The 25,573-nt window shown below is 35.7% G+C and overlaps 1 protein-coding gene across 6 annotated transcripts in view; it reads left to right on the top strand.

Annotated features, from left to right (window-relative positions):
• Nucleotides 1–25,573, top strand: part of TLK1 (tousled like kinase 1) — a 170,271-nt gene that overhangs the window by 105,623 nt on the left and 39,075 nt on the right. For 5 of the 6 annotated variants that reach the window (XM_012468540.2, XM_064373372.1, XM_064373374.1 and 2 more), the window contains 6 exons: nucleotides 849–944; nucleotides 2,194–2,283; nucleotides 3,520–3,612; nucleotides 7,470–7,580; nucleotides 7,697–7,833; nucleotides 11,228–11,416. In XM_012468540.2, coding sequence (XP_012323963.1) covers nucleotides 849–944; nucleotides 2,194–2,283; nucleotides 3,520–3,612; nucleotides 7,470–7,580; nucleotides 7,697–7,833; nucleotides 11,228–11,416 — 716 coding nt within the window. The remainder of the gene's footprint in view (nucleotides 1–848; nucleotides 945–2,193; nucleotides 2,284–3,519; nucleotides 3,613–7,469; nucleotides 7,581–7,696; nucleotides 7,834–11,227; nucleotides 11,417–25,573) is intronic. The other variant, XM_064373373.1, reaches the window with a different exon arrangement.

The following is a 25,573-nucleotide window of genomic DNA, read 5'->3' as shown; positions in this document are numbered from 1 at the left end:
TGCCTACTATGTGCTGAATTTAATGCTAGGCTCTATTGATAAAATAAGGCAAAATCCCTCGCAGGAAGTTGTTTAATGAATATGCTAGAAAGTCCCCATCTGTGCTGTTCATGTAAGTTAAGTAATTAAACAAGAAATAATGAAGTGGACAATAATCTACACCCCCAGACGAAGTTGGTAGCAGCAAGTTATTTTCTTTTCCCATCCTTCATATGAAAACAAGAAATAGGAGAAAATGTAGCTTATGGAACAGATCAGCTGGCGTCTCTTCATGTGTGGCTAAGTCATGCACTTTGTACAAAGGAGTTGATCTTTTAAAGATTTTGTGCTGTTAGAGGGAAGGGACCTGTTATAATTCTTTTTATATAATGCCATGAACACTTGGATGTCTTGAGAACAATGTTCTGTTTAAAATAGTTGATTATGTTCACTAACGTCTATGTGTAAACATTTTTTAATTTCTTGGGACTAGGGACTGCATGGGTCAATAAACGTTTGTAGGGTATCTGTGCTAAGATTTCGGGGGAAAACAAAATATATTTATTGTTTTGGAGGAATTTATTTGTCTTTGAGTCAACCACAATAACAGATTATAGACAGAATATAGAGTAATAAGGATCTTTATAAAATAGTTTTGTTATGTTCTTGTGATCAGTAGTCTCTCAGTCTTTTAGGTCTTTTAGGACCTGGCAATAGCTGACCTTAGTTTTTTTTGTTCTGGACCCATTTAAATGACTACTTATGTTAAAATTATGTATATTTAGATTAATTCTTAATGTCATATCTAAAATAACAACTATCTGAGCCTGCTTTAGTAAATAGTAATGTTTCCTTTTTCTTTTTCTCAGTACCAGGGTGGAAATGGCTCAAGTCCAGTAAGAGGCATACCTCCTGCAATCCGTTCTCCTCAGAATTCACATTCACATTCCACTCCTTCCTCCTCTGTAAGTCATCTTTCAAGTTTTTCATGCATAGTCTTTTGGAAGTTATGTACATTTAATACATTTTATAATTTGTTGTTTTTATTGAGAACTTCTATATAAGTAAGTTAGTGTTTATCTTTTAATACATTATTTCTGTGGCATGAGTTAAATCCTTTTAAATGATCTGATGCTATTGGAATTTTATTTCTGAAAGTGAGCCTCTTAAAGATTTTCTGAATTAATTATATCCAAGAAGCATTGTTTCTGTAAGTGAGTACCTTTTGAGTCTGTGGGACTAACATGAGTACTATTGTATCAGTCTGTATTCAGTTGTTGATTCCTAATTTATAACTTTATTAAAAATTGAATTTCTTAACCCCTAAAATGATAGCATAATTTATTTCTGGTAATAAAAGGCAGGGTGCGTAGTTCAGCATAGGAAAAGAATCTTGGACTTAAAATTATCTTAAACTTTTTAGTTTATTCCTAACATTTTAGATATAGCTGTTTTATATGCATTGTTTTGCATGTTGGATTTCGTTTTTTAATTTACTCTCTTTTGAAAGTTCAGTATCTAACTAGAGAAACAGTATTGGTATTCAGTAATGTAAAGATGAATTAAAGGTTTTTAAAAATCAGAGTTTCACTTATCTATTCAAGCACTTTATTTTATTTCTTGTGTCCCTTTCTTATCCTTGTCTTTAGATGTACTTGGTCGTGTCTTACTCATTTTGTACCTTGCAGGATGTCACATTTCCATGTATAAAGTAAAGCATAAGATTCAACAGTAACTTTAAGAGTTATAGTGATAGCATTGATAAAATATTATAATCTGCTTTCAGTGAGGTTTTTTTTTTTGAACTAGTGACCAGATAAACCATGAAATTCATGAATAAATTGATATTAAACTACATATGGGCATGTATTATTGTCCCTAGTACATTTATTTTTTTGAACTATCATAATCAATTTTTAATATTTTTCAGAATAATTTATTTGGTTGTATTTTTTTTTTAAACAATATGAAAGCATTAAGATTTCTTTTATGGCACTAGATGTAAGCTCCATGAGGGCAGGGAATATATTGTTGTATTTCTCAGTGGGGCTTATGTAGGAGGTACTTAATAAAAGCTTGTTGAATAAATGGTGATTAAAAGTTTTTAAAAGTCAATTATGTTTCAATTCAGTTAGAAACTTCTTCAGAGATGTTAAGTAACTGTTGCTAATTAGAAACCTACTTTTTTTTCTTGCTAATGAATAATTTTTTTAGGTTCGACCGAATAGCCCTTCTCCTACTGCATTAGCATTTGGGGACCACCCTATTATACAACCAAAGCAGTTATCCTTTAAAATTATTCAGGTAAATGATAATTAAAATGATTTTTCTGTGGATTCTAAGAAACCATTGACTAACTTACTAACAAGATGTCTGTTGTTTGTTTTATATGAAGTCATAAAGCAGAATTACACATCAAGAAAGATAACTTACTAAACAAAAACAACAGAATTTATAGGAAGGAGTGAGAAACTGAAACACGCAATTTACTATCAGCTTTTAAAATGACTGTAACATGTTCTTTTTACTGATTCTTTTAGAACTTAATATCCAAGTATATGTAATTGATATTTTGTGAAGGTGTGGTATTTATTATAAGTGGACATCAAGCTTCTCATTTGACTATTCTATATTTATGTATATACATATATGTGAAAAATTATATAAAAATTATTTGAATTATTTGTATTTTTTTACACTTTTTTAGTTTGATGAATTTCGAGTACTAAGTTTTTCATTATAATTTTTTACATGTGACAGTTTCTGAATGGCACTTTCTCAAGACTGCGGTTTGGCAGAGTAGATCTTACTCTTCAACAACCTCAGCTTGCAGTTGATTTCCATTAGACTTTATTTGTGAGGTCATGTCCAAACGGTTGTGTGTGTATCAAAACATCTTTCTTTAGATGATTCTGAGGCTAGGATTACAAGTACATTCCTTTCAGCCACTGAGTAGATCATGAAAGGTTTTGCTGCATGAGATGTCCGTCAAAGTACATAAAATTTTAGTTAGAAAGAGTAAGTTCAAGGGATCTATTATACACCATGGGGGCTACAGTTAAGAAAAATATTTTGTGTATATGAAAATTGCTATGAGAGTGGATTTTAAGTATTCACACCACAAAAAATGATATATGTTAAATAACTTGATTTAGCCATTCTACAAGGTATACATATATCAAAACATCATGTTGTATACCATAAATAGATACAGTTTTTACTTAGCAATTTAAAAAAGGTTTTGCAAAATTGAAAAAATCAACTAGAGGAACATATAGAAGAAAGCAGTAGATGTATTGAATTGTAATGAGGAATGTCAATATTCTGAGTAATTGATCTTCTTTAGATGTTTCTTGGTAAGTCTGTAGCATTTATACACTTGAAGTTATTAAAACTGCACTAAAACTTTTTGAGATTCACTTTACATATACACACAAATGTATTTTTCTTTGTCTTTTGAATTTGGAGTAAAATCTAGTTTTATGTTTCCTTGAAACAGCATATATAATAGAGATAATAAAATAGCTTCTTTTCATTTAGACTGATCTCACAATGCTGAAATTAGCAGCATTAGAAAGTAATAAAATCCAGGACCTGGAAAAGAAGGAAGGACGTATAGATGATTTGCTCAGGGTAAGTAATGAGTCATAGAAGGGAAAAAATTGAATAAATTATTTGGAAACAGTCAAAATATTCAGAAAATACTTAGCATTGTAAAAAAATTCCATAGCTAGGCTGGGTGTGGTGGGTCACGCCTGTAATCCCAGCCCTTTGGGAGGCTGAGGCAGGTGGATCATGAGGTCAAGAGATGGAGACCATCCTGGCCAACATGGTGAAACCCCCGTCTCTACTAAAAATACAAAAATTAGCTGGGCGTAGTGGCATGCGCCTGTAGTCCCAAGTACTCAGGAGTCTGAGGCAGGAGAATTGCTTGAACCCAGGAGGCAGAGGTTGCAGTGAGCTGAGATTACAGCACTTCACTACAGCCTGGTGACAGAGCCACTCTGTCTCAATCAATCGATCAATAAAATAAAATAAAATTTCTGTAGCTAGAACACAATAAGCTTTTTCTGTTAAAGTACATGATTGAAAATGCCGGTTTTAATGTGAAATATTTTATTAGATCTTTAATAAATTGGGAATTGAGAAACTGTTGACAAACTGGAAGTTAATAACGTAGGACCAACTAACCTAACACAAATAGCCATTTCATGTTAGTTTTAAAGCTTATGGATTTTATTATATGCCTAACATCTTATACCATGTAGAGCAAAGTAACTGCTGCAGTTCTGTATGTAGCTTTTTTTTTTTTTTTTTGAGACGGAGTTTCGCTCTTGTTACCCAGGCCTGGAGCGCAATGGCGCAATCTCGGCTCACCACAACCTCTGCCTCCTGGGTTCAGGCAATTCTCCTGCCTCAGCCTCCTGAGTAGCTGGGATTACAGGCACGCGCCACCATGCCCAGCTAATTTTTTGTATTTTTAGTAGAGACAGGGTTTCACCATGTTGACCAGGATGGTCTCGATCTCTTGACCTTGTGTTCCACCTGCCTCGGCCTCCCAAAGTGCTGGGATTACAGGCGTGAGCCACCGCGCCTGGCCTCTGTAGCATTTTTAATGGAAACTGTTTAAAAATACATCTAGAAGTATACTTACAATATAAGATTTTAAAGCAGCAGTTCACCCCTTGCTTTTCCTTAGACTAGATGAGAAAGGTGAAAGTACTAATGCCTGAACTCTATCTACCTTGAGGGGTTCTGATCAAGTTGATGGCATGATGTAGGTCTTCGACAGTGCTGGTTTTAAAGGCTCTCCAGAGGATTCTAATTTAAGCCAGCATTGAGAACTACTGATACAGAAATGCAATAAAACCAACACCTGTGATCCTACTGTATTTGGCAGTACCTTTGAAACATCCAGTGTGTCTTCTTCCTGATCCTGTCATATTTACTCTCTCACACCCATTTACCATTTAACCACTATTTTAAGTTTTGTATTTGTCATGCCTTGGTGTTTCTTTATGGTTGTATTAAATATGTGCTTACATTCTTAACAATATATTTCAGTTGGTTTTTGAACTTTTAAGTGAAATTTTCCTGTACAGACCCTTTTGCCCAGCTTGTTTTCAGTGAACATTATATATCAGAGAGTTGTCCACTTTGATGAGTATAACTAGTTTGTTCATTTCACTGCAATATTGTAAGGTGTTAATATGAGCATACCATAATTTCTCTATCTTTTCCTTTAGTTGACATTTCATTTTTATTTTTTCTAATATAAACAGTTCTAAGAACATTCTTTGTACGTGTCTTCTAGGGCAAATATGAAAGAATTTTTCTATGATATGTGTTTAGGAAAGACATGGCCAGAGTACAGGGCATACACCTCTTCCATTTTACTGTATACCAGGTATTGCTCAGAGTTTTTTGGTCTGGTCATTTTTTTCCCCCTAAGAGACAGGGTCTTACTCTGTCACCCAGGCTAGAGCACAGTGCGGGGGATCATAGCTCACTGTAGCCTCAAACTCCTGGGCTTAAACAATATTTTCCACTTGAGGTTCCTGAGTAGCTAGGACTATAGGCCCGTGTCATCACTCTGGGCTGATTTTTAAGATTTTTTTGTAGAGCCGAGAGTCTGCAGGCTAATATTGAACTCCTGGCCTCAAGTGATCCTACCACCTTGGCTTCCCAAAGTGCTGGGACTACCAGCATGAACCACTGTGCCCAGCTGATGTTTCAGTATAAATTATTAATCTTACTGAAATTGGTTTTTGGTATGGCATGATAGAGGGTTTTATTTCAGTTTCTTTGTACATGGATAACCGGTTCTTCATCCCTGTTTAATTAAAAGCTTATTCTTATACTGCCAGCTCTATCATCATAAAATCTTGTTTCTAGTATACAAGTAGATCTATTTCTGTGTTCTGAATCATGTTTCCTTGTTTTATTTGTGTGTCTCTACACAAGTACTGCAGTGTCTTTTTGTCATGTAGCAATTGTCTTTGGCTGTTAGGTAACAGAGAGCATAACAGTACTTTAAATGAGATAGAAGCTTATTTTTCAAAAGAAGAACAGATGTAGGCAGCTCAGATATTATTACTCTGCAGTATCATATGGTACCTTGTCATTGTTAGTTCATGGCTTATATCTCAAAGGTCACATCAAGATTCAATATATCTGTTAGGGTCGCAATTATGATATCTGTGTTCTAAGCAGATAACGGGGGAGCGGGGGGGGGAGTAGAGAACAAAAAGCATAATTCTGTGTGCAGCCTTCTGGTGTATCTCATTGAACAACTTCTGCTTGCATCTCATTAACCATCCTTGGCTGCAGGGGGAGCTGGGAAATGTAGGCTTTTGGCTAGGCGGATAGCAATCCAAGATAAAACATTGAATTTCCATTATTAAGGAAGAAGGGGCTTCAGTAATCATAATTGTGTAGCATTACAGTAAGTCATGATACATGGTTAAACAGATAGCCACTTGTTCATTTTGGCTATTTTTGGCCCTTTGCAGTCTTAGAGAAATTCTAGAATTAGGTTTCAGGTTGCATACACATGATACACACACATGGTTGAGATTTTGTTTGAACTGCTGAGGGTCTGTTGGTGTTAAATTCTGTTTCCTCTTCCTTGAAAAACAATTTTATTGGGTATCTAATTTTAGGTTGGCAGTTATTTTCTCTCAGTACTTTCAAGATAGTATGCCCTTGTCTGTTGGATTCTACCATGGTTGGCCTAGATTTGTGATTATCAAAGTGTGATCCTCAGATCAGAAGCATCAGTATTACTGGAGAACTTATTAGAAGTGGAAATTTTCAGATCCTTCCTGAGACCTGACTCAGAAGCTCTGGGAATGGTTCCCAGTAATCTGTTGTAACAAGCCCTATAGGTTATTCTCTTGCCACTGTATTAATCAGATTCATCTATTGATGTTAGAGGCCTCTTCCCTGAGCATATAGCCACCTACAAAGTGAACAGAATTAGTATCCTGTTGCTAAGGAAGAATGGTAAAGACAGTTGTTGGGTAGGCAACTTGTGTATGTCATCTATAAGTTCAATGGATAAAGTATTTTGTTAGTTATAAGAGATAGAGGAAAACTCACATTTATTTTTAAGTGATAGACACTTTACATACCATATTTTAGTTATTTTTAGCAAAGTGAGGTAGATTGTGTTGCCTCTGTTTAGAAATAAGAAAGCTGAACTAAGGTTCATATAACTTACTTAACTTAGCCAAAGTTAACCTTAGAGTGTGAATTTGAATGTACAGATATGGATACAAATTTCCCTGTATGTACTTTTCACTGCACACTTAAATAACATTTAGCAGTATTATCTCATGGTTAAATAGGCTTTTTTTTTCTTGTTTCATACTCAGATGTTTAATATTATTAATCCTATTTGTATATAGTTTATTTAGAACATTAAAAATATTTCTAAGCTTTTCATATTCCCCAGTCTAGACCTTTTGCATTTTCTACTTATGTCATAGGCTAACTGTGATCTCAGACGGCAAATAGATGAACAACAAAAATTACTTGAAAAATATAAAGAACGGTTAAATAAGTGCATATCAATGAGCAAGAAACTTCTTATTGAAAAGGTAGGTTAAAAGTTGAGGAAATTTTCCCTTCTCCTTCATTAGCCCCTTGTGCTTTATATGCTTTTATAAAATTAATGAATGAAACTGAGTGATCATTTTTTTTTCTCCTTTTTCAGAGTACGCAAGAAAAGCTGTCAAGCAGAGAGAAGAGTATGCAAGATCGATTACGCCTCGGGCACTTTACAACAGTTAGACATGGCGCTTCATTTACTGAACAGTGGACAGATGGTTTTGCATTTCAGAATCTTGTGAAGTTAGTCATTCTTAACATTTAAAAGTTTTCCGTATTCATTTGGGTTTTCATTACTTTAAAAGATTATAGATTTGTAATTATGTTCTACAATTCCTCACTACACTGAAATCATAGAATTTAGTACATTTGAAAGGGATATGAAACCAAAAGTATTACAGTTTTTGCTTAGTAGATTTCTTGGTTAATTAGCACTCATCTATAGAGTATAATATGTTATTCTAACTCTGACTTTCCGAAGTATGAACTGAACCTTTAGCTTTACAGATGATATTTTGGGAGAAAAACTGTTGAAAATTTAATTTTCAGTGGAAGAGTCGTGTTTTTTTTTCCAATTCCTCTCTCCTTATAATATTCAGTACTTGCCTGCTTTCTGTTCCTAAGGAAAAAAACTTCTCTTTTTCCTTAGATATAGTAACGCATATCAGTTAAACTAAACATGTGACTTTAGCATTTCTGAGGTAAACTCTATTATTTATTTTAATTTCAACTTTTATTTTAGATTCAGGGGATACATGTGCAGGTTGCTACAGGGCTATATTGCATGATACTGAGGTTTGGGGTACAATTGAACCCATTACTCAGGTAATGAGCATAGTACCCAATAGTTTTTCAGTCCTTGTCCCATCTCTGCCTCCTTCTTCATTTTTGTAGTCCCCAGTTTCTGTCATTCTCATCTTTATGTCCCATGTGTCTCCAATGTTTAGCTCCCTCTTATACATGAGAATATGTGGTATTTGGTTTTCTGGTGCATTTCTGATCAAACTTTAAAACAAAAATTATAGTTACTATATTTTCTTCATGAGTTCAGATGGTGGTAGATAAGGACTGATTGGCTGTTTATGAGTTAAGGAGTGCTAAATATGCTACTCCTTTTTGAGGGGTGGGAGGTGGAAAATTTCTTTAAACCTGAAAATCAGGAGTAATGCCAGCATGAATATCAGCTTTTCCAGAGTATCGAGTTATTTGAAATAGAGGCAGAGCTTTCTTTCACATGGTATCACACCAACATTGCTGTTCAAGCACTCGTTCCTAAGAGTTGCTGCAGAATGGGCTTCTCTCTCAGCAGATTTATTCAAATTTTGTTCAACATAGCTGTGCTAGTTATATCACAGTGGAACAAAGGATAATGTCCCTGTGTTATTAGGGAGTTTGGGTTTTAATTCTCATAATGGGACTTGTTAAAGGTTTATCTATAGTGTACATGATCGGAATGATATCCACTGTGATAGTTGTAGAATAATAACTGATGGTAATGTGAATGTATTATTAGAAAGAGGATAAATGTTATTGGCGGTTAAGACGGAGGGCTATCCAGATGAAAAGTGATTAAGGCATGAACTAACATATCAACAGTAAAGTGGAAAGCAGGAGAAGATAATTTTTTAGTGTTTTATGAGCAAAAGGCTCTGCTTCTAAACCCAGACCTGTAATTGTCCTGCAATGAATAAGAGAGAGTATTATAGAATTAATATTAATGTTCTAAAATATAAATTCTACCAGTGGTTCCAATTTCTCCACTTAACTGTCAAAAAAGGTGGCAGGCGCGGTGGCTCATGCCTGTAATCCTAGTGCTTTGGGAGGCCGAGGTGGGTGGATCACCTGAGGTCAAGATTTTGATACCAGCCTGGCCAGCATGGCAAAACCCCATCTCTACTGAAAATACAAAAATTAGCCAGGCTTGGTGTGCGCCTCTAATCCCAGCTACTCGGGAAGCTGAGGCATGAGAATTGCTTGAAGCTGGGACATTGCAGTGAGCCGAGAGTATGCCACTGCACTCCAGTCTGGGCAATAGAGCGAGACTGTCTAAAAAAATAACTGTCAAAAAAGAAAATAATTACTTGTATGTCTTGACTGTCACTAATAAGCATTTATTGAGGACCTACTATGTGTATATCAAGCTGTTTATAATCAGTTAAAGAACCCAGAGTAGTTAGCAGATGAGAAGATAAGTAATTAAATAAAAAGTAATAATATTAATCTCTAGTCATCCCTGAATAATCAGCTGTTAATACCTATTCCAGTAATTCTTTACTTTCCATTAATATTTTAATCATTAGTATTGTTACTGCTTATTTGCATTTATACCATCTTGATTGGGCCCTAAAATAGCCTTAAGATTTACTTATTAAAAATTGAAATTCATTCCTGCTTCTAAATGAAAACTGGATTAAAGTCTTGCTCTCACTTTGCCATTCTTGAGATTTTTCTCTACTGTTTTAATCTTCTGCCTAGGTTCTTCTTGACGTTTTTTTCACTCCTATCATACTCTGCTACTTCCTCACTAGAATCACAGGGAAGGGGATGTGTGTAAGGTCAGTTCTGCATTGGCCAAGTAGGAGCCCTATAGTTCTCGTTTGAGTGGTTGAGGAGAGGAGGGTGTGAAATATTTGACTTGCTCCAAACCTAAGTATCATAACCATGTAGGATTTTTAAATTTTTTATTGGCATAGTGAGGTGACCTAAAAGAGAACATGGTTACTGTTAGAATAAGCTTAAGGTGTTGTATGATAAGATAGTTTTAAAAAGCTTCACTTTTTACTACTTAATGCTCTGCTCAAACTGCTAGAATATTGAATCTACATTTTAATAATAGACATAGTGTCTATTAGTTTTTAGAATTAGGGAGCTATTTGCAAAAGTGTTTCAGATTCTTGAATGGGAAGCATTAATTTTACTTTTGTTACTTGCCCATTTTTCAAAGCGATGCTAATTTTTCTTCCTATTTTCTTTTTTCCTTTAAATTATCAAAATTATATTTTTCTCATAAATTTCTTAAGGTTAATTTGTTTCATTTCAAAACACCAGTCTCATTTTTTTTAACAAAAGTAAATTTAGAAATTAACTCTTTTCATATTAAATTCATATTTGCATTTTGTAAATTTGTTAGCAAATATTGTGATGCATGTATAACATGTACCCCATACTTTAATGGTTTGGGGGCTTATTTTAGCTCATTTATTTCATTCAAGAAACATTTATTGAGCAACAGGTAAGTGCTGGTCACTAGGTACTAGGGATACAACAGGATACTGCATAAATAGACATGATCTCTGTTCTTAGGGAGTGATATTGTCTAACCGGACACTTTATGATGAAGTATCTGTAGGAATGATATTTGTTAGAAAGGATGAGGTGAGGAGATAGAAGCTCCCATGAAATTACATGTGGCAACACACCTTTCCCTAATCTAGGAGTTTAGAGAACACCTCATTTAAAAACAATCATTTCAAATGAAACCTAAAGGATAAGTACAAGTTGGTTCATAAAAGTGGAACCAAAAGGTTACAATTTTATATTACCTGATTTTTCATGTTTTTTATGCATTTTTTTCCCTATTTTAACTGTGAAAAGTATTACAAGGTTAATTTGGTTTTATTTGTTTATTTTTACACAGGCAACAAGAATGGGTGAATCAGCAAAGGGAAGATATTGAAAGGCAAAGGAAACTTCTAGCCAAACGCAAACCTCCCACAGCTAATAATTCTCAGGCACCCTCTACCAATTCTGAACCAAAACAAAGGAAAAACAAAGCAGTCAATGGAGCAGAAAATGATCCCTTTGTTAGACCAAATTTACCACAACTGTAAGCCTCCATTTAAAATTTCTCTTTTTTAAAATTGTTGCCAGTGAGTGTGAATGTTACTAATGGATGTTATTTATAATTAATACTTAGCAAAAATGATTATGACTAGGAAGGAAGGCAGCATTCAAAATTTAGCTCTTAATTAATAGGCCCAAATATCTAAATTCTATCTTTTTAAGCAGAGATTTAACAATTCTTTTTTAAAAGAGAGAGTTAGGTAGCTAAGAGGCTATCAGAATTCACCCTTTTCTCCATGTCTGAATCAGTTAAAGAATCAGTTGAAAGTTTTGGATTATTCTAATTCAGTGTTTCTATTAATATTCCTTTGAGAGAATGAAGTAATGTAACTGCCATTTATGTATTTTCTCAACCTATGAAAGCAATTCATTAGTGGGTTATAGGTATTGTTTCTCCCTTTCTACTTTTGTTTTCTGAATTTTCTTTGTTAATGAATTATTCTTTATTATTTAAAGGACAAAGACATTTTTAAAAAGTTGTGTGCTTATTGTAGAAAATTTGGAAAATAGGACAAAAATAATAAAATAATATAGACCATGATCCCATTTCACAGAAAACACCATTGTTAAAATTTCAATATACAGATGTATCCAAACTTACATAAATTTTCTCTTCTAGAAGAATTTAGGTAAACCCATGTGAGTAGAAAATACATATATCCTCTAATGTCTTACTTACATGTATTCTTTTCTCCTCTATTGAAAGATTGTCTTTCATTTATGCTTTAAATTCCATCTGCAATTGTATCAGGGACCTCTTCTGTTGATACCTTCTTTGTGCTGTACTTGTTACTTCCCTTCAGAAAACATGTAAGGAAGACCATTAAAAAATTCTTCCTCAATTACAAATCCCTATAGTCTCTAAATTCTGTGTGTCCTCTTCATAACTAGGCTTCTTCAATGAGTTGCCTGTCCTTACAGTCTCTTCTGCCTTGTCTTCCAGTCCCCCTTTCTTGCTTGAAATTGTTTTTAAGATTATCTTCCGCCGGGCGCGGTGGCTCACGCCTGTAATCCCAGCACTTTGGGAGGCCGAGGCGGGTGGATCACAAGGTCAAGAGATCGAGACCATCCTGGTCAACACGGTGAAACCCCGTCTCTACTAAAAATACCAAAAATTAGCTGGGCATGGTGGCGCGTGCCTGTAATCCCAGCTACTCAGGAGGCTGAGGCAGGAGAATTGCCTGAACCCAGGAGGCAGAGGTTGCAGTGAGCCGAGATCGCGCCATTGCACTCCAGCCTGGGTAACGAGCGAAATTCTGTCTCAAAAAAAAAAATATATATATATATATATTATCTTCCTGATGCTAAATGCTGTAACATTTGGGTCTTTAACTTACTTGGCAACATTGAATATTGTTGACTTCTAGTTTTTTAAAAAGACTCTCTTAGTTTTTAAGATACTCAGTTTCCATTGTAACTTATCTGGCTGCATCTTCTCCATCTCTTTCTATGGGCATCATTTATTTATTTACCAATCTATAAAATGTAGATGACTTTTAGGGATATGTCCTAGGCCATCATATTTCTCACTCTGTGTATTCTTGAGTATTATCTACTCTCAGAGTTTCGGTTACCATGCACATCCTGCTGACATAAAAATTACGATCTCCAGCCCACTTTTCTCTCTTGAGTATCAGATACTTCTGTCTCAATCTTGAATATAATATACCTGATTAGTTGATATCAGTACTTAAATGTCTCACAGGAACTTCTAATGCAGCCTCTTCAAATCTGTATTTAGTAAAAACAAAACCTTTATTTACTGTTACCTTTCCCATTCAGTCTGTCTTTACACACACATGCCTTGTCCCTTTTCTGTGTTCTGTTAATGAGTGGTGTTACCATCCTCACACATGTATGTAAGAATTTTAGTTGTCACCTTTAACATTTTACCTACAGATTTTATTTATTTTTATTTTTTTGTAGAGATGGAGTCTCACTACATTTCCCAGGCTTGTCTTGAACTCCAGGGCTCAAGCATTCTTCTTGGCATTATCCTCCCAAAGTGCTGGGATTACAGGCATGAGCCACTGCATCTGGCCAGATTTTGCTTATTTTTCTTAATCCATTAGAGATTCGTTGGTTATAATCTTTCAAAGTCCATCTCAAAATGTACTTTTTTCTTAAAGCCTTTCTTAATTTTCTTGAGCTGTTGTTACAATTAAAACATTTTGACTATCATAAATTTTTAAAAAGATCTGTACTTTTTGTAAGTTGTTAAATTGTTTAAGGAAAAACAAAAACACAGGTGAATGACTGGGTTGGTAGGGGGTTGTATTAAAAGAAAATACGGGCAGGGTGAGGTGGCTCACACTATAATCCCAGTGCTTTGGAAGGCTGCGGCTAGAGAATTGCTTGAGTCCAGTTTGACACCAGTCTGGGCAACATAGAGAGACCTTGTCTCTATTTCTTTAAAAGAAAGAAAAGTGTTATGTTAGCTTTAACTCTTAACCTGTAGATACCCAGTCTGGCTAGACACCAGATATGTCCACTTATCCATTATGTAAGTTCCCACTAACACCATTCATTCTAACTCAGGTTACTGCTGCTGTCTTTTACTTGGGTTATTTTTATATTCCCTCCCTCTTCCCTCTTCAATTTTGATCTCTTCCTGCAGTCTATTTTCATCTTGTAGTTAGAGTCATTTTTCTGAAATAAAAATGTGATCCTTTCATTCTCTTCCTTATAACCATAACAAAGCTCTCCAGTACTTGAATGCTGTAACCCAAAAGTCCTGCTGGCTTATGAAGCACTTTTGATCTGGCTCCTTCTTCCTTATCTAGCCTCATCGTTGCCATTGTTCAGTACTTCTCCTTCACTGCCAACATTCAGACTCTCACCCATTGTCTTTATTTCTGTTCATCTTTTATGTCCCATGGTAGATATCACTTCCTCCTAAAAACCTTTCTGTAATCTGTGAAAGATGGGAGTTATTCATTCTTCGAGATATCACCATAGTTAGTATCCTGTATCTCTTCAGTCACAGCATCAGTGTCCACTCAGGTAATGACACTAGAAACCTGCCTGTCTTAATGTTTTCTTTTCTCTCATTCTCTGTGTTTGTTTCCATAACATTTTTATGTTTGTCCCGTTCTTCGTTTTCATGGTCACTGTCTTAGTATAGGACCTCGGGTTTTTTTTGAACCTAGATTACTATTTTTCATGTCTTACCATATTTAACCTCCGCCAGTGGCTTTCTAGATAAAATTCATCCACACGAACACCCTTTATGTAAACCATATTTCTCTCTTTAGCCTTATTCTCCAATATTTGCCCTATGTATATCTTACATTAAACTTTTTCAGTTCTCTAAATGGATTGTGCTTTCTTGCTTCTGTGACTTTATCTTGTTTCTTACCTTTCTTCTTTTGTTTCGTTTCCTGTTTATCCTTTCAGACTTAGGTCAGATACTACATCTTCAAAAGGAAGTTCTCTCTAATCTTTTTTCTTACCAGTTTCTCCTATTACCCCTCAAGTGAGGTGGCATGATATTTTGTGCATACCTGTTTGTATTGTAGCCTTTATTTCACTGTTTTATCTCTGTAATCCCAATGCCCACCACAGTGTTTGGTGGATGGAAGATAGTCAGTAAATACTAAATACTGAATTACAATACATAAGCATTTAGGCCAGGTACAGTGACTCATACCTGTAATCCAGTGCTTTGGAAGGCCAAGCTGGAAAGATTGCTGTGGTCAGGAGTTTGAGACTGGCTTGGGCAACATAGCAAGATCCTATCCCCCAAAAATAAAACAAAAATTAGCCAAGTGTGGCAGCATGTCCCTCTAGTCCCAACTACTCAGGAGGCTGAGGTAGGAGGATCTCTTGAGCCCAGGAATTCGAGTTTATAGTGAACTATGATCACTCCACTGCACTGCATCCTTAATGACAATGATACCCTGTCTCATAGGAAAAAAAAAATAAAACACACTTGATCGAATTTCATTTTATTCTTGATAGATCATCTTTCTGGTTTGTCACAGTTATGTTGTTTGCTGCTTGTCTTCCAAGATGCTAACAGCTTTAATTGTAGTCTAATAATCATAGTCTTCTCTCATTTCTATCCCATTTTATTCCATATGTTGACCTAAAACTAACTCTGGCAAATGAAGTGATGGATACTACATAGCAATTTGATTGTATTCTTAAACAAATGTAGGTTTAAATAGAGCAAAAAGCCACAGAAGCACTTTGATTCATATATACTGTAGTTTGAATAATGGTTTTTTAACACAAAATTTCATATCTCAACTTGGAAAACTATCTTTTAAAACTTCTTTTGAATCATTGTTTAATGAAAATGGTTTTGGCTTGTGTGCAGAATATCTGGTATAATTAGGGTACAAGTTTTGAATCATTATATATTTATCAAGAAATTAACATAGAAAATGAAGTTACTATTATGTAGTACAGTGATCCCCAACCTTTTGGCACCAGGGACCAGCTTTGTGGAAGACAGTTTTTTCATGGACCAGGGTGGGGGTTGGGAGATGGTTTGAAGATGAAATTGTTCCACCTCAGATCATCAGGCATTAGATTCTCATAAGGAGCGTACAACCTAGATCCTTCACATATGCAGTTTACAATAGGGTTTGTGCTTCTGTGAGTATCTAATGCTGCTGCTGGTCTGACAGGAGGTGACACTCGGGTGGTAATGCCTTCTGGCCCAATGCTCACCTCCTGTTGTGCGGCCTAACAGGCCATGGACAGTACCGGTCTGTGGTCCAGGGGTGGGGAACCCTGATGTGGTGGGTAGGACTTTAGATTCTGTAGTCAGACAGATGTGGATTCCAAATTTACTCTCCCAGATTGTTTTTACTAAGTTATTTTACTTCTTTGAGTCTCCATTTTCTTACTTGTGAAAATGTCTACATTATACTGTTGAAAAGATGGTAGGAGGTAATACATGTACTTGGCATGGTTTTTGGTTCATAATTTATTTTTAACTATTAGCAAGAGTCAGTTTTGTAGGTAATTTTTAATTTTAATCAGAAATACTTTTTTTTTTCATTTTCCAATTTTATTATTATTTTTCAATTGTCAGTTTATTATTTTTTTAATTGCATTTTAGGTTTTGGGAGAACATGCAAGATTGTATGCAGAGTAAATAGTTTGGATAGTTAATACTGTCTGGATAAAGTCTGATGACACTTGGATTGATTTTCCTTTAATCAAGATTTTTCCTTAAAATCTATTTCAAATTAAGTTTTGGTTGTGTCTATTAGACTTAAATGTTTCATGTTTCATAGCAGGTGACTACAAAGTTGAGTAAGTAATATTTTACCTCATATTTTATATTATTGAAGTTTTAGAGGTCATTGTTTTTCCATTATAGCTTCAATTTTAAATTAAGAATGTATTTTAGGCTGGGCATGGTGGCTTACTCCTTTAATCCCAGCACTTTGGGAGGCTGAGGTAGGAGGATCACTTGAGCCTAGGAGTTTGAGACCAGCCTGGGCAACAGACTTTACCATCTTTACCAGAAAAGAACCCCATCTTTATTAAAAAATAAAAAAATTAGCCAGCCGTGGTAGCATGCACCTATAGTCCCAGCTTCTCAGAAGGCTGAGGTGGGAGGACTGCTTGAGCTAGGAGGTCGAGGCTGCAGTGAGCTATGATTGCATCACTGCTGTCCACTCCAGCCTGGGCAACAGAGGAAGACCTGTCTCAAAAAAAAAAAAAAGAAAGAAAAGGAATATATTTTATACAATATTAAGTTATTAGTGGACTATTTATTTCTAAACTCTTATTTTTTAGAGTAGTAGTAGGGTCACAGCAGAACTGAGTAGAAAGTGCAGTGTTCCTATATACCCTACCCCTGTCCCTACATAGGTACGTTCTCTTCTGCTGTCAACATCCCACACCACAGTGGCACATGTGTTACCTGCATTGACATGTCATTATCACCGAAAGTTTTGTTAGAATTTGCTCTTGATGTTATAAATTCTGTGGGTTTTGACAACTGTATAACTGATTTCTTAAAAATCCTGTCTGAAAAATCTTTCTTTCATTGAAGAATTTTATCTGTTTTCTAATTCATGTAATTACTTATTGGGGCTTAAATTTGGTCTGTCTTTATGCATCTGTTTATCCTACGTAGTCTCCATCACTTTTTCTTTTTTTTCCTCACCTTTTCTTGCACTGACCAGTTTTTGTTTATGTTATTCCGTTTCTCTATACAGTATGAGCATGTTTCTATACTCATACATATATACACACATCTACCTATAAGACATCATTGTTGTCTTGCATAGTCAGTGTTCTTATGGACTTTATCCACATACTATTTTTTTGCTCTTTACCTATTTCTACACCTCTCATAAGATCCTTCTGCCAAGAATACATTTCCTTTACAGATTTTTCTTTGTAAAGGAAAATTTCAAAGCGGTCTGTTGGTAGTGACCAGTTTTTATTTGTCTAAAAATTATTTTGCCTTCATTCTTTGGATATCTTTACTGGTTTTAGAGTTTCAGTTTGGTATTTACTTGAATATACTATTTTACTGTCTTCTGATTTACATTACTACGATTGACAAGGTAGCTGATAGTCTTTAGAGAAACAATCCTGAATGGAGCATAAGAGTATTTGAAGATGAGATAACTAAGAGTATTTCAAACAGATGAACAAGATCAGTCTACAGATTCATGAAGGCCAGCAAATTCCAGGGGGTTTGAATAAAAAATACTCATCGAGGCTGGGTGCAGTGGCTCACACCTATAATCCCAGCACTTTGGCAGGCTGAGACAGGTGGATTGCTTGAGCTCAAGAGTTGAAGACAAGCCTTGGTAACATGGCAAAACCCCATCTTTACTAAAAATACAAAAATTAGCGAGGCATGGACATGTATTCCCATCTACTTTGGGGGCTGAGGTGGAGGGATCGCTTGAGCCTGGGAGGTTGAGTCTGCAGTGAACCATATTCATGCCATTGCACTCCAGCCTGGGAGACAGAACAGGACCCCTCTCTCAAAAAAACAAACAAACGCCGGGCGCGGTGGCTCACGCCTGTAATCCCAGCACTTTGGGAGGCCGAGGCGGGTGGATCATGAGGTCAAGAGATCGAGACCATCCTGGTCAACATGGTGAAACCCCGTCTCTACTAAAAATACAAAAAATTAGCTGGGCATGGTGGCGCGTGCCTGTAGTCCCAGCTACTCAGGAGGCTGAGGCAGGATAATTGCTTGAACCCAGGAGGCGGAGGTTGCGGTGAGCCAAGATCGCGCCATTGCACTCCAGCCTGGGTAACAAGAGCGAAACTCCGTCTCAAAAAAACAAACAAAGAAACAAAAATCATCATCTATGCATATAATGACATTTCAGAAAATTAAGGCAAAGAGAAATAATTCTTAAGCAGCCAGAGTGAAAAAAAGACATTGAAATAACAGTTTAGAAAAGATATTCAGGCAAGCATCAGCCAAAAGAAAACTATATTAAATCAGACACAGTAAAATTTAAGGCAAAAAAAAATTATTAGAAATAAAGTGGTTGTTATAAAAGGTTGAAATCACTAGGAAGCTGTAATTCTAAATTTATATAAATGTGATAACATGGCCTCAAGATAAATAAAAAACTAATAATATTTTAAGGTGATAAAGGCAGATCCACAAATCTTAATGGGAGACTTAAACACCTTTCTTAGTAATAGAACATGTAAATAAAAATAAGGCACTACAAAACAAAATGCACAGTGCCTGCAGGATTAATGGGATTGGCAAACTTGAACCAGTGGACATATATAGAATACCTTCAAACGTCTGCAGAATACATGTTCTTTTAAAAATATTGACTGTAAAAAAAAACTGGTTGTAAAGCAAGCCTCAGCAAATTTCACAGGACTGAAAGTTTATGTAAGAGTGGTATTTTTTTCTTCCTTAGTCATTTGGTAGAGCTCCTGGGTAAAAATGATTGAAATCATTATATATGTTCCCCGACCACAATGCAATTAGCTAGAAATCTGTAACAGAAAGGTAGTGGAAAAGTCCCAATGGAAATGAGGGAAAATTTTGAAATGAAAGATTTCAAAATATTTTGAAATGAATGTTAGTGAAAGTGCTACATAACAAAATTTGTAAGATGCCTCTGAAACAGTATCTAGAGAGAAAATTATAGCTTTAGTTACTTACGTAAGAAAAGAAGAAAAATGAAAACTTTATAAACTAAGCATCTATTTCAATAAGTTAGAAAGAAAATGAGCAAGAGAATTAACTGAAGAAGGAAGAGGGAAAAGATAGAAGCAGAAATTAATATAGGAAACACACATGCAATACAGATAATAAACCAGTTTTTTAAAAATAGGTTAAAATTTTTGTCGGGGGAAAAACCTAATAAAATTGATAAGACTAATTTTTAAAAACCACAGCCATCACCAAGAATGGAAGAAGGAATATTACTACTGATTCTAGATATCTAAAGGAAAATAACACATTATAAATGGCTTAAAATTGAAATCTTTGTGAAATTGACGAATTTCTAGAAAAATACAGTGGAACCAAAACTGACAGTGGAAGAAACAACATCCTCATAGTTCTGTAACTATTAAATAAATTGAATCTGTAATTTAAACATGTATTCAAAGAAGAACTGCCAAACTGCAAGTCCATATAACTTCATCTAAGAATTCTATCAACCATTTAAGGATGAAATAGTGCCAGTCTTTTACAAACTTTACTGAAGAACAGAAAAGGTAGATATGCATCCCACATATTTTCTGAGGCCAACGTAATCTTGATGCCAAAACTCAACAAAGACTGTACAAGAATGAAAGTTATTGGCAAATCTCACTTGTGAAAATGCACAAATCTTTTTTTTGTGTGTGTGTTATGGAGTCTCACTGTCTCCAGGCTGGAGTGCAGTGTTGCAGTCTCGGCTCACTGCAACCTCTGCTTCCTGGGTTCAAGCAATTCTCCTGTCTCAGCCTCCTGAGTAGCTGGGACTACAGGTGGACACCTCCACGCCTGGCTAATTTTTTGCATTTTAGTAGAGATGGGGTTTCACCATGTTGGCTATAATGGTCTCGATCTCCTGACCTTGTTATCCGCATCCACCGGTCTCCCAAAGTGACAAATCTTAAATAAAATAGTAACACAAACACAACATATATAAAAATGCTAATTTATGAAGACCAAGTTGGGTTTATGTTGGATGTGCAAGGTTGGTTATACATTAGAAAAATATATGTAATTTTTCACATAAACAGAAAATCCTATCATCTTAATAGATACCAAAAATTAGATAAAATTCAACATTGGTCTGTGACTAAAACTTTTAGCAAACAAGCAGTCAAAGATACTTCCGTACTCTACAGTTTGCATTCCTTTTTACTTTTGCTTGAGTATCTCTATGGTATACTCTTGGGTCATCATGCCTCTTAATACCCCATTTCTTCTTCCTGGCCTCTTGCTGCTGCTGCTTTTTAATTCAGTTCAGACATTACCTTTTCTGTGACTTTTACTAGTTTCCTACAGATAAAATGTATTTTTTTATTTGCTCTGTATATTTATAGCTGAATTGTTCAAAGTAATTATCCTAAAATGAGCTGATGAGCAACCTTGATCCCATTTAAACCTTTTGCCATAGAAAGGAACATATTCACAGCTTACAAAGATTAGGATATGGCATTTAGGGGAAGCCATTATTCTGCCTACCAACACCCAAAGATTGATCATTTCCACATGCAAAGGACATGCATCCCCATTACGGTATCGGCTCAAAGTTTAACATGTCATCTTAATCCCATAAGCTCAAAGTTCCAATTCTCATCAAATAAATCACTTATGACTGAGACTTGAGGTATGATTCACCTGAGACACACTTTTTCTTCATGCATGAAACTGAAACTCGAGAAGCAAGTTATCTCCTCCCACAGTACAATGGTGGGACAGGTATCTGATGACAGTTTATAGACATTCCTGTTCAAAACAGAAAGCAATGGAAGGAAATTTCCTGTGAATTTCAAAATCCATCCAAACTCCATTTGGTTTCAAGTTCTGGGAGTAATCTATGATGATCTTCTGTGCTTCTGCCTTTTGGGCACAGGGTTCTGTCATTTCAGTTATCCTTTCTTTTTGATGAAGTTTAGCTGGCTGACAATCTGTTTGAACTTTTTAGAAATTAATGCTGAGTTTTTTTTTTTTTTTTTGGAGACAGAGTCTGAGTTCAAATGATTCTCCTGCTTCAGCCTCTCAAGTAGCTGGGATTCTAGGTGCCCACCACAAAGTCAGGCTAATTTTTGTATTTGTAACAGAGACAGGGTTTCACCATATTGGTCAGGCTAGTCTTGAACTCCTGACCTCAAGCAATCCACTTGCCTTGGCATCCCAAAGTGCTGGGATTATAGGCATGAGCCACTGTGCCCAACCTTTAGAAATTATGCTTCTTAAAATTCTAGCCTCTGCCCCCTGCCCAATTCCAAATCCACTTCCATGTTTTTAGGTATTTATTTATTTATTTATTTATTTATTTATTTATTTATTTATTTTGAGACGGAGTTTCGCTCTTGTTACCCAGGCTGGAGTGCAATGGCACAATCTCGGCTCACTGCAACCTCCGCCTCCTGGGTTCAGGCAGTTCTCCTGCCTCAGCCTCCTGAGTAGCTGGGATTACAGGCATGTGCCACCATGCCCAGCTAATTTTTTGTATTTTTAGTAGAGACGGGGTTTCACCATGTTGACCAGGATGGTCTCGATCTCTTGATCTCGAGATCCACCCGCCTCGGCCTCCCAAAGTGCTAGGATTACAGGCGTGAGCCACCGCGCCCGGCGTTTTTAGGTATTCATTAAAGGAGCATTCTACTTCCAGGTAAGATCTGCAGTTTTTTCTTAGTGCTACCGTAACAAATCACACAAACTTAACTTTAACCAACACAAATGTTACCTTACCAGTTTAGAGATGACAAATCTGGCATGGGTTTCAGTTGGGATAAAATCAAGCTATTAACAGGGCTATGTTACTTCTAGAGGCTTTAGAAGAAGATCCCTTTCATTGCCTTTTCCAGCATCTAGAAGCTGCCCACATTCTTTGGTTTATGATCCCCTTCCATCTTCATAGCCAACAGTGGCCAATCAAATGTCTCACGTCAAATTACTCTGATTCTGACATTGCTGTCCCTTCCTTGTGGGCACACATGGGTAATGCAGAATGACTCCCTGTTTTACTGCTAGCTGATGAGCAATCTTAATTTCACCTGCTACCTTAATTTTCCTTTTCTTTATAACCTAACGTATACACGTCTCAAGGATTAGAATATGGAAATCTTTGTCCATTACTCTGCATATCACAGTAGTACTTGGTGTGTAAGCCATTGTATTAGTCCGTTTTCATGCTGCTGATAAAGACATACCCGAGACTGGGCAATTTACAAAAGAAGGAGATTTAATGGAATGAACAGTTTGCACGTGGCTGGTGAGGCCTCACAATCATGGCAGAAGGTGAAAGGCAGGTCTGGCACAGTGGCAGACAAGAGAAGAGAGCTTGTATAGGGAAACTCCCCTTTTTAAAGCCATCAGATCTTGTGAAACTTAAAATCACGAGAACATCACGGGAAACACCTGCCCCCATGATTCAGTTACCTTTCACCAGATCCCTCCCACAACTGGTGGAAATTCAAGATGAGATTTGGGTGGGGACACAGTCAAACCGTATCAGTTGTTAATCTGTAATTCAATTTCTATTACATTGTGAACATTTGCACTTTTCGAAGGAAGACTAGTTTCTTTCCTTCCACAATCACCTTTTTGTTTTTCCTAGTGATACATTTTTTAAATTGAGGTTAAATTCACATAACATACAATTAACCATTTTAAAATGTTCAGTTCAGTGGCGTTTAGTACATTCACAGTGTTATGTACCATCACTTTTCTCTAGTTTCAAAACTGTTCTCTTAACCCAGAAGAACACTCTGTGCACATTAAATAATTGCTGTCTAGCCCTTTCTCTCCTTACCCCCAGTAGCAAATAATTGTTTTTCTTTATCTTTGTATTTGCTTCTCCTGAATGTTTTATATAAAATGACTCATACCTTATGTGACCTTTTGTGTCTGGCTTTCATTTAGTCTAAGTTTTCAAGGTATATTCAAGTTGTAGGAAGTATCAGTACTTTATTCTTTTTATGGCTGAACAATATTTGTTGTGTTTATGCACACAATTTGTTTATCCATTCATTCATTGATGGACATTTAGGATGTTTCCACCCTTTCGTTATTATAAATAGTGCTGCTATAAACACCTGTCTTCAAGTTTCTGTGTGGGCTTCTGTTTTATTTTATTTTGGGTATGTATCTAGTAGTGGTTATTATGGTAATTTTATGTCTTAACTTGTTGAAGAACTGCTTAACTGTTTTCCAGTCTGCACTGTTTTACATTCCCACCAGCATGACAGTTATCCCTATTTTTCTACATCATTGACAATACTTTTTACTTTCCCTTTTTAAAAATAATTACCATCCTAGTGGGTGTAAAGTGATATCTCACAGTGATTTTGATTTGCATTTCTCTAATGACTTAATGTTGTTGAACATCTTTTAATGTGTGCTGGTCTTTATATATCTTGTTTGGAGAAATGTCTATTCAAGTCTTTTGCTCACTTTTTCACCAGACTCTTTGTCTTTTTGTTGTTGTGGGAGTTTTTTTCCAAATATATTCTGAATATTCAGTCCTTATCAGATACATGATTTGCAGGTATGTTGTCTTATTCTGTAGATTGTCTTTTACTTTTTTTTATAATGTCCTTTGATGTACAGAAGTTTTTTATTTTTATGGGCATATAGTATTAGGTTGGTGCAAAAGTAATTGTGGTTTTTACCACTGAAAGTAGGCCAACATGGTGAAATTCCATCTACTAAAAATACAAAAATTAGCTGGGCTTGGTGGTGGGCACCAAGCCCACCACCATGTCTGGGGTACATGATATATTATGATATAGGCATACAATGTATAATAATCACATCAGGGTAAATGCGGTATCCATCACCTCAAGCATTTATCATTTCTTTGTTATAAACATTCCAATTATACTCTTTTGGTTATTTTTAAATATACAATAAATTTTTATTGACTGTAGTCATCCTCTTCTGTTATCAAATACTAGACCTTATTTATTCTATGTTTTTGCACCCGTTAACCAAACCCACTTTTTGCCCCCCTTCCCACAGTCCTTCCCAGCCTCTGGTAATCATCATTCTACTCTCCATCTCCATGAATTCAATTGTGTTAATTTTTAAATTTTTATGAAACTAACTTTATTGATTTTTGTTACTGTTGGTTATGCTTTTGGTAGCAAATCTAAGAATTTATTGCCAGATTTATAGTCATGAATATTTACCCCATGTTATCTTTCCTTTGTTTTGTTTTGAGACAGGGTCTCACTCTGTCACCCAAGCTGGAGTGCAGTGGTGCAGTCTCAGCTCACTGCAACATCTGCCTCCGAGGTTCAAGTGATTCTCTAATCTCAGCCTCCCGAGTAGCCGGGATTACAGGCGCCCACCACCAAGCCCAGCTAATTTTTGTATTTTTAGTAGATGGAATTTCACCATGTTGGCCAGGCTGGTTTTGAACTCCTGGCCTCAAGTGATCCACTTGCCTTGGTCTCCCAAAGTGCTGAGCCACCAAGCCCAGCCTCTTGTGTTATCTTCTAATAGTTTTAGTTCCTATATATTTAGGTCATTGATTCATTTTTAGTTACTTTTTTGTACATAGAATGAGGTAGGGGTCCTACTTCATTGTTATGCATGTAGGTCTCTAGTTATCCCAGCCTCATTTGTTGAAGAGATTATTCTTTCCCGTTGAATGGTCTTGGTACCCTTCATTGTATTTGAACTATAAAAACACTAATGACTAATACCTGCAAAAGACACCCTCTAATAAAAATTATTAACTACTCAAAAATCAACTGGCCATAGATTTTTGGGCTTATTTCTGAATTCAGATCTATTTCATAGATGTAATATGTGTATTCTTATGGTAGTACCACACTTTTGAAAGTCTTCAATCTCGGAACGTAGGTATCTTTTCATTTAATTAGCTCTATTTGAATTCCTTAGCAATATTTTGTAGTTTTTAGTAGGCAAGTCTTTCACCTCCTGGGTTCAATTTATTCCTAGGTATTATATTCTTTTGGATGCTATTATAAATGTAATAGCTTTCTT

The sequence above is a fragment of the Aotus nancymaae genome, unplaced genomic scaffold (assembly GCF_030222135.1).
Source record: "Aotus nancymaae isolate 86718 unplaced genomic scaffold, 86718_ANA_hifiasm-v0.15.2.pri h1tg000008l, whole genome shotgun sequence".
In the NCBI taxonomy this organism is placed as follows: domain Eukaryota; kingdom Metazoa; phylum Chordata; class Mammalia; order Primates; family Aotidae; genus Aotus; species Aotus nancymaae.
The sequence above is the reverse complement of the archived record's forward strand: the minus strand, read 5'-3'. Positions and strand labels throughout refer to the sequence as shown.